At 57.4% G+C, this 8,276-nt stretch overlaps 1 protein-coding gene across 1 annotated transcript in view; it reads left to right on the top strand.

Moving 5' to 3' along the window:
- Window positions 1-1,185: 1,185 nt before the first annotated feature.
- Window positions 1,186-8,276, top strand: part of LTBP2 (latent transforming growth factor beta binding protein 2) — a 73,869-nt gene continuing 66,778 nt past the window's right edge. The window contains 2 exon segments of the mRNA XM_040601794.1: window positions 1,186-1,413; window positions 1,415-1,743. Coding sequence (XP_040457728.1) covers window positions 1,297-1,413; window positions 1,415-1,743 — 446 coding nt within the window. The 5' untranslated portion in view covers window positions 1,186-1,296.

Raw genomic sequence — 8,276 nt, 5'->3', positions numbered from 1 at the left:
GCGGTGCCCTCTGCCTCCTTGTGTGCAGAGATGCCGTGAGAGGTCTTTAGCCACCCACCAAGCTCATAGATGCTGCTGCTGTGGGCCAGAATGAGCCTACTCCAAACAGACAGAGCCTGCACTCCTCTGGGAGGACTTGCTCCCTGCCCGAGGTGGCCAAGGGCAGAAGAGAGCAGCAGAGATGTGGCAGAGGACAAGGCCAAGCTCATGTCTGTGGCTGAAATGGGCTGTGTGCCCCCTGCCTTCGCCCTCCTCCTACCCTTCCCTCAGCCTTTCTCAGTGCCTATAAAGTAGTCATTTGAAGTCATCCCTCAACTTCCAGGTGCCCACGCAGGGGGAGGGATGGACTTCTACTCTAAACTGGCTGGATATGTCTCCTGAAAGATCTCTCTTAGCTGAAGGGCCTGGGGCTTCTAGGTGGGTCCTTGTCTAGCCTGCACCTACACAAGGAAGAGCATAAAGCCCGGAGTTGGCTTGAGGGGATCTGAGAGCTGTGTAGTCAGGGCAGGATGGCAAATAAGGCTCTTCCCATTGCCGTGGCTTTCTCCTGTGAGATGCCATCAAGCGCAGCAAGAGGGCTAGCGGTGCTGATGCGGCTCCAGAAATCCCCGCTGCGGGGGGCAGCGGCGTATCCCCCCAGCAGCCGCGTCCCCGGCTCCCTGTGCCCCGCACCCGGGGCCGCTCCGGCTTCCCGCAGCACTCCCACTGCGGCGGCAGCCGGCGGCTCGCTGCGGGCCGAGCGCCGGGGGGGCTCCGGGGGCGCACGCCGACTGCCGGGCAGGCAGCGGCCGGGTCTCCCCGGCCAGGCAGGCAGGGGTTAAGGCTTCTCTGTTGTAGTTTGTTTCCCTTTGCCAAAGTGGGTGTTGCTGGAATGTCTCCTCTCCTAAGGAGGGGGGCCGAGCCGTGTCCTCTGGAGAGGGGGGATGTCAGCATCAAAAAGACACAAAAGGGGGAGGTTTCCAAAAATAAAACCCTCCATCCCCTCCAGGCGCTGCCAGTGCCAGAGGCAGGCGCGAAGGTGCTCGGAGCTGCCTGCGGAGCGCGGGAGCTCGCTGGCAGCCGGGCGAGCGGGGCCGGCCGCCTTCCTCCTCCTCCTCCTCCTCTCCCTCCTCCTGCGGGGGCCGCCCGGCAGCCCCGCGCCCCCGGCCCGGGTGGGCGGCGGGTCCCGGCGAGCCCCGGCGCGGGATGGGGCGCTGAGCGCGGGGCGAGAGCCGGCGGTGCCCGCGGCCCCGCACCATGCCCGCCGGGCGCTGAGCGCCCCGCGCCGCCCGTCCGCCCCCGCCGCCGGCTGACACCATGCGGGGCGCCGCCGCCAGCCTGCTCCCGCTCACCTTCGCCGTCCTCCTGGGCTTCGCCGGCTGCCGGCCGGACTCCGCGGCCAGGCTGGAGCCGGGCACCGGGGGCGCGGCGCGGCCTCGGGGGCCGGGGGACTGCCCCGGCGGCGACGGGCACGGCGCAGCGCCTGTCCCCGGCGCCCGGACCCCCCCCGCCGGTACGGCCCCTCCCCGCCGCCCTCCACGTGGACCGCGGCTCCGCGGCCGCCGCGGGGAGCCCGAGCGGTGGCGAGGGCCGGCGGCAGCGTCCCGAGGGCGGGCTGCCAGCGCCCCGCGGTCAGGCGGGTGATGCTGGGCTCGGGGGGCAGAGGAGCCGGCCGGACGCCCCCCGCCAGCGGCAGGGCAGCGGGCTGAAAGCCCGGGTCGTGGCCCGGGCGAAGGAGCCAAGCGGCAGAGGGAGGATGGCAGGGTAAGTGCTGCGGCCGGGGGTGGGGACTCTGCTGGGGGTGCGTGGCCTGAGCCCCGGTGGTCCCGGCGCCGGGGAGCCCCGGGTGAAGGGGCCGGCTGCCCGTCCTGAGCCCCGTGCTGCGTCTCGCTGCATCCCACCTTTCCATCCTCACGAGAGCTGCCCCACTGCCTGTGCCGGGACAGATGCAGGGGTGATGCGTGGGGGGCTTGGGCCATGCTGCCCCTCGGCTGGCTCCAGCCCCGGGCTGTGGAGGGGAGCAGGACCCCCCTCGGTGCTCGTTCCTGTGCCGCGCATCTGTCCCGCACGTGTGGTGCACGATCCATCGGGTGCATGTGTATCCGTGTGCGGGCGCGTGTGGGTGGGTGTGATGCTACACTGCCGGCTGCCTGTCGCATGGGGATGTGTGGCTGACAAGCGTGTTGGATGTGATGCCCTTGCGCTGACCATCAGGACTTCGGCAAGTCGGGCAGCGGCGGGGTGTCGGTCTGCTGCTCTCTGGGGCTGCCCACTGCCATGCCGGGAAGTGTGTGGGATATGGGGGCTGCCAGGGTAGGGAAGCGGGTTGGCCATCGTATGCGTGTGGAGAGGCTGGAGGTGCTCGCTTGGCTCTGCAGGATGGAGCCTGGTTGCTGCCGCTCTTGCTGCAGGTACCTGGCCTCTTGGCTCCTGCCTCCCGTAATGGGCCCCTTGTAAGCACTCCGCGCGGCAGCTTCCCATGGCTTCAGCTGGCTCAGCCGGGGGAGGCTTCCTATGACTTGCCTGGCAGGGCCGCTTCCAGCTCCAGTCTCTGGCTACGGCCCTGTGGAGGTGGAGGGGAGATCATATGGCAAGGCCAGCTGCTCTGCTGTGAGGGGAGCTGCGAGCGGGACGTTTGGTGCAGTGCTGATGTACCCTTGGGCCCTGGGGGCCCCCTCCTCTGCAGCTCCCTCTCTGCTCCCCCGTGGCTGATGCCCCTCATGATGAGCTGCTCGGCCAGCTGGGAAGGGCTACCGAAGCTGTCACGCAGGCAGTTTGGCCAAACCATGCAGCAGCATGTGTCTGCTTTCTGCGTAAGCCCTGCCAGGGGGATGCCGAGGGCCAGATCTGAACATGGGCTGAAATGTCTTCTGCTAACATCAGGTGGGGAGCTTCGCTACAGTACAAAAGGCGGCTCCATCTCTGATGTTTTCCTCTCCCTTATACACTTCCTTGAAAAATTTCAAGAGATGTTCTCTGTGCCACTCTGTGTACTTTACTTCAACAAATCCACAGAAGCACCAGACTTGCTCTACTTTCCATTACGTTTGATCCCTAAAGTATTTATCGCTAATAGCTAGTCAATGGCAGGTAGGCACTGAGCAGATTTTGGCTTACCCAGTCCATTAGCCTTGGTTTGTCAGCCAGCCAGAACAAGAGTCTTGGGAACAGTCAGTCCTGCTCAGTCAGGTTTGGGTTTTTTGGGGCTCAGAAAAATTTTGTAGTCGGAGTGTTGTCAGCATTGCTTTGGGGTCATGTGGCAATTCAGTTAGATTTGAGTCATCTGAGATGTAGCCTGTTTCTTTTCAATGACTACCCTGAACTGTCTCCACCAGCTTTTCAGGCTGCAGCTGCCTCTGGTGACAACAGCTGGCCCGCGCTGCTATCGGGAGCAGGCGGGCAGCCCCACGGTGCAAGCTATGCTCGAAAGAGTGCTGGACCTCTTTGCAAGTAGCCTGCTTTCATCCCTTAATCAAGGGTGTAAACGGGGATGGTTGATCCAGCACTCACACGCTGCTGACCTGTTACCAGCTAGATTTGGCTTCCTGGGGTATCAGAGGGTGCTGCTGCCTCCAACTTAGGGGAAGGAAGAGCTGTGCCTTGGTGCTGTGCTCCCCACGCAGGCTGTGCTGTGCTGTCTGCCGCTGCTCTTCCCTGGAAGATGAGGGCTGGGGATGCGGGGCTTGCTCCCATCCCCAGGAACCTGAACTCTGGAAAGCGCATATAATGGTTTGTCATCAGTAGCTTTCCATCTCCTCTGGAGTCCAAATCGGCACTTTTTAAACTTCTCTATGACCTACTGTCTTTGGAGCTTATGAGAAAGTCTAGCTGAAATAATTGTCCGTGAGTAACCACATGGCGTTACTCCTCATGGAAAGCTAACTGCTGCTGCCTCCAGCCATTTGGTGAGACTCTGTCCTTCCACCTCATCCATCTTATTACGCCCCATGCTGCACCGGACACGTTTCCATCCAGGAAATTCAGGGCCCCTAAAAAACTTCATTTCATGATGTTTCATTTTTTTGCCAGGTGGGATATTTTCTGTTCTGCTATTTACACTGAACTCTTACTACTCTCTAGTATGACAACCTTCATTTTCCCTTACTCAGGTAGCTTTGCAGGCTGCACTAAACCCTGGTGCTATTTATTTATACAGTTACTTTGGCTTAAAATCTCAACTTCTGCGTGGGTTGCTTTTCCTGATTCCCCAGTCAGAGTTCTCTGCTGGTACCTCCAGGGGCCTTTCACAGTCCTATGGTTAAAAACCCGGTTTATTAGCACTATATCCTTTTCTGGATAATTACTTTCTCACTTTGTTTGATAGCGGCATACCCAAAATGGAGTTTCTTTCCTGGGGACCATTTGGATGTGTCTGCCACCCTGCTCGCAGCTGACCTTGTTGCAGGTGGGACCGCTCACACCCTTTCATGAGTGCGTCCAACTGCAAGCCTTGCAACAACCGGATTTTAGTATTTGCTCCTGGAGGTTCGTTGTGAGGCGACTCCTGACACCACAGCAAATACTGCAAAAAACGACCGTTTTCTAATACTGAGTGAGGAAATCAATCCAACCCCGAAAGCATCTCTGCTTTGCTGTGCTCTGCTTAACTTGCCTGTTTCCCCAGCCAGGAAAGATTTTCCTTGTGAGTGTGATGGGGTAGGGAGCTCCCAAGCCCTGCCGCGTGCCAGCTATGGTTTTACTCGCGTGCTGGATGCATCCCTGATTTGGGCTGTCCAGTCCTGCTGGGAGGATGCTGTAGGGATCTCCCTCCACCTCTGTGTCTCCCAGGATGTGACCCACCTCATTCCTCTGCCCCGTGGCTGGAAGGGTGGGTCCCGGTGATCATCCTCAGGTGATGTACACAACATCAGGAAGGTGGGTAAATGGGGGAGTGGTTTGGGGAAGTCTCCGCTTCTGGTGCCTGGGTGGACAATTTTCAGGGGCGTGTGAGGCTCCCCAGGTAACAGGCTGGGAGTCCCATACTCTCTCCTTCTCCCTCCCGCTTTCTAATTATGCATTTGCCACCCCAGTTCTTTGCTTAATTGCTGTTGTAGACACCATCTGTGGCTACATAGTCCTGCTTTACCCAGGCTTCGGAGGACATAGGTTCTGGCTGCAGTGTGTGTATAGGACTTCTCAGGAGTGGAAGCAGTTAATGCTGATGTGGACTTGGCAGAAGATTTTCAGTGGTTCATCGATGCCAGCAGCCTTTTGCTAATGTTCTTCATTGGGTCTGACTGCAAATATTTCATATGTAGTTGGATGAAGTTCACTGTCCTGCAGTAGAAAGGCAGACCTGATGATCTAATGGTCCCCCTGGCCTTCTGTGAGGGTGCTGTAAGTGACCTGAATGGAGTCAGTGTATCTGGCAACACTGCCGCGTGAAGTTGGAAGATGATGCATGGGTTGCTGTTAAAATAAGTGGTGAAAAAAAAATGGTTGTACTGAATGCTTCAGAAATAGTATGTGATCATCGCTGGGGCTGTGCACATGCTGAAACTATGTGAAGCCATGATCTTACTACTGTTTTCTTGTTTTCCATCCCCCTAGTGCTTGTTACAGTTGCTTGGCTCTGGTTTTGGATAACACTTGCAGACTCGAAAATCGTGCAGATTGTTCTCATCTTGGGTACCACTTTGCACAGCGGGGGGCCTGATCCTGAAGGTGGCCTCTGGCCGCTGTAACAAAGCAGGTGGTGAAGGACTGGCTTGCTGCAGCTCCTTTGCTCAGCTGCAGGTGGTACAGGCACACCCAGTCAGGGCCATGAATGGTTCATCGGGATGTAGGGAGGCTTCACGGCGCTGGCTTCAGCTCTGCAAGGACTGTCAGGGAGATGTCTGTCCCAGCAAAGGAACAGGCCAGTGAGTACTGCCTGACACCTCCTGCGCACCAAGCTCTCACGACCTGCTGGGGACTATACCTGGGCACGGATGGTGCGTGCTAGCTGTGGAGTGAGGTGCAAGATTGGTGTGCTGTTGCTTACTGCCCGTGCTGTTTGGAGACCTCAGGGCATACCTGGCACTTGAAACAGGGGCTGAGATGTGGATCCAGTGCCTCACCCCGCATTTTGTCAGAAAGGCAAACCTGAAGGCCCATGCCTGCACTAGTGAGCTATACCTTAGGGCTTTCTCTGGCACTGTGGCTATTCAGCTGGCTGAGCTGTTCAACCCCCTTTCTCTCCAAAAGGGGAAACTGGCTGTTGGAAATGGTCTCTCTCTGCGCTGGTCTGAGCTGGGCTGGGAACTATTTTGGAAGGTGCTAAGTGGCCCATGAGCCTCATAGCAGTCCAATGTTACAGGCAATCAAGTCCCAGCACCTGGGAACTTCCCCAGCAATGTTTGTTTCATTTCCTAGGAAAGAGGTGTGCTAGCTGACCTGGCCCTTGGGAAGGTAAATACGTTAATTAACCCATTCCACTTGTAAGGAGACAGAGACAGGAAAGACAGACAGTTTGCCCAAGGCTTGTTCTGGTATGAGTGGCAGCGCTGGGAACAGGGCATCCCCGTGCAGCATGACATAGTGTGAGTGTTCAGTGTGACTTCAGCTTGGGAGACCTGTGTGAGGACTTGTCTTCTGCTCTGCTCTGATCTGGGGCTGTGTTGAGCTTCTTTCCACCGGGAAGAGCTGCTGACTCCTCTATGTGCCCACCCAACCTTTGGTCCCTCTGCACCCCAGGCTGCCTAGGATGAGGGCAAGGGTCCTGTTCCCCTCTCCCTGCTGCTGTGCTGCCAGTCTCGAGAGCTAGGTAAGCCGGAGGCAGCCTGGGTGCTCAGCCCTGCACAGCTGCTGACTGCTTCAAAGTTACGAGCATGGCTTTGGCTTGGTGCATCATGGCACCCAGCCGGTCCCCTTGCTGGGAAGCTCTGCCTGCTGCCTTGGAAAGCCCTGTGTGATGGGAGGTGGCCACCGGCTGTCCGGTGTGTACAGGTAGCTCCCCAGCAGCCACCCCTGGGACGGTGACACCAGACCTGTAGGGGCCCTGCCGCTTGTTCTGTTCTCCACAAGTGGCACTGGATGGAGAGCCCCAGGGCTGGATGTGCCCCACAGGTGGCTCACACCTGAGCTGCGTTTTTGCCTGAAGTGTTGGTGATGGCACGTGCAGCAGGACAGATACAATTGCAGGCTGCCGCTCTCTGGGGCACTGTCCCTCCGTGCTGTAAAGGTGCCATGCTCCTTAAAACTCCTGAGATTAATTCTGAATTCTTTGTAAGGAAGTGAAAGCCACATGGTGTTTGAGACATGTTAAATGTCAACTAAAGGCTTTAAGTAGAACCACATGTGCTCAGGACTGGGTCCTACGTGGCAAAGCCCCCATAGCTCTTTTCCCACTTCTGATGCTCTTGCTTACCTGAGACCCCATGCTCGGTGAGGTCCTGCTTACTGGGCTTTCATCAGGAAACAGTTGTGGTCCTTCTCTGCCTTCCACTCCTACCTACATGTTGCTCCTCCCAAGTGCTCGTGCCCAGTTCTGGGGGTCCTCCCTGCCTCCATCTCTGCCCACCCTCTCATCCAGAAGGTTATGGAAGGAAGAGACGTTCCCATCCAGGCACTCCCTCTGCCCCTGCCTCTGAGGGCATCCCTGCCAGGCTGCTCCCCTCTGCCCATGCTGGGCTGTCCTCGCTCAAGAAGCATCGCCCCGGTGCTGGCATCTCCCTTCACCTGGGGGTTGGCAACTCATGCCTGGAGCTGGCAGTGACACAGAGTGACTCTGTAAATGAGAGGTTTGTGCCAAACCCAACAGGGTTTTCATGCCTTCAGGAGTGATCCTATCCAGGCTTGGGCCCCTCTCTCTTTTAGTCTCATACCTTTCTTCCTATAACCTCTGGCTTGCTGTTGGCATTGAGAGCAGCTAGCAGCATGTTCCCTCCAGCATGCATGTGAAAGATGTAGATAAAACTTGAAGTTTAATCCCATGAAGAACTAATAGCGTGATTCAAGGCCAAAACAGCTTCTCTGGAGAAGGCAGTTATTTTGCCTTACAAGAAACAACCCCTGATGATGGGAGTAAGTTGAGGTGGGAAAGGGCAAGGGCTTTGCTCTTTGAACAGACTGGCTGAATATGATTTGCAAGGTGTGTTTCAGCCATGCCGAGGAAAGAATGGGAGCTGAGACAGTCTAAGCAAAGATGCTTATGCTGCTGCTTGGAGTGGAGTCCCTCAGCAGACCTTAATTACTTAAAGACCTATTCCAGCTCAGTGGTTTTCTCTCTTCATTGATCTGGGCATCTTTGAAAAGTTTAAGGTCTTTGGTGGGCTCTTACGCAGTAAGTGAAGGAAAGTTTGCTTTCCTTGGATAGT

The sequence above is a fragment of the Falco naumanni genome, chromosome 7, assembly GCF_017639655.2.
Source record: "Falco naumanni isolate bFalNau1 chromosome 7, bFalNau1.pat, whole genome shotgun sequence".
NCBI classification, from domain to species: Eukaryota; Metazoa; Chordata; class Aves; order Falconiformes; family Falconidae; genus Falco; species Falco naumanni.
Note: the sequence above shows the minus strand (reverse complement) of the source record. Positions and strands in the feature narration are given on the sequence as shown.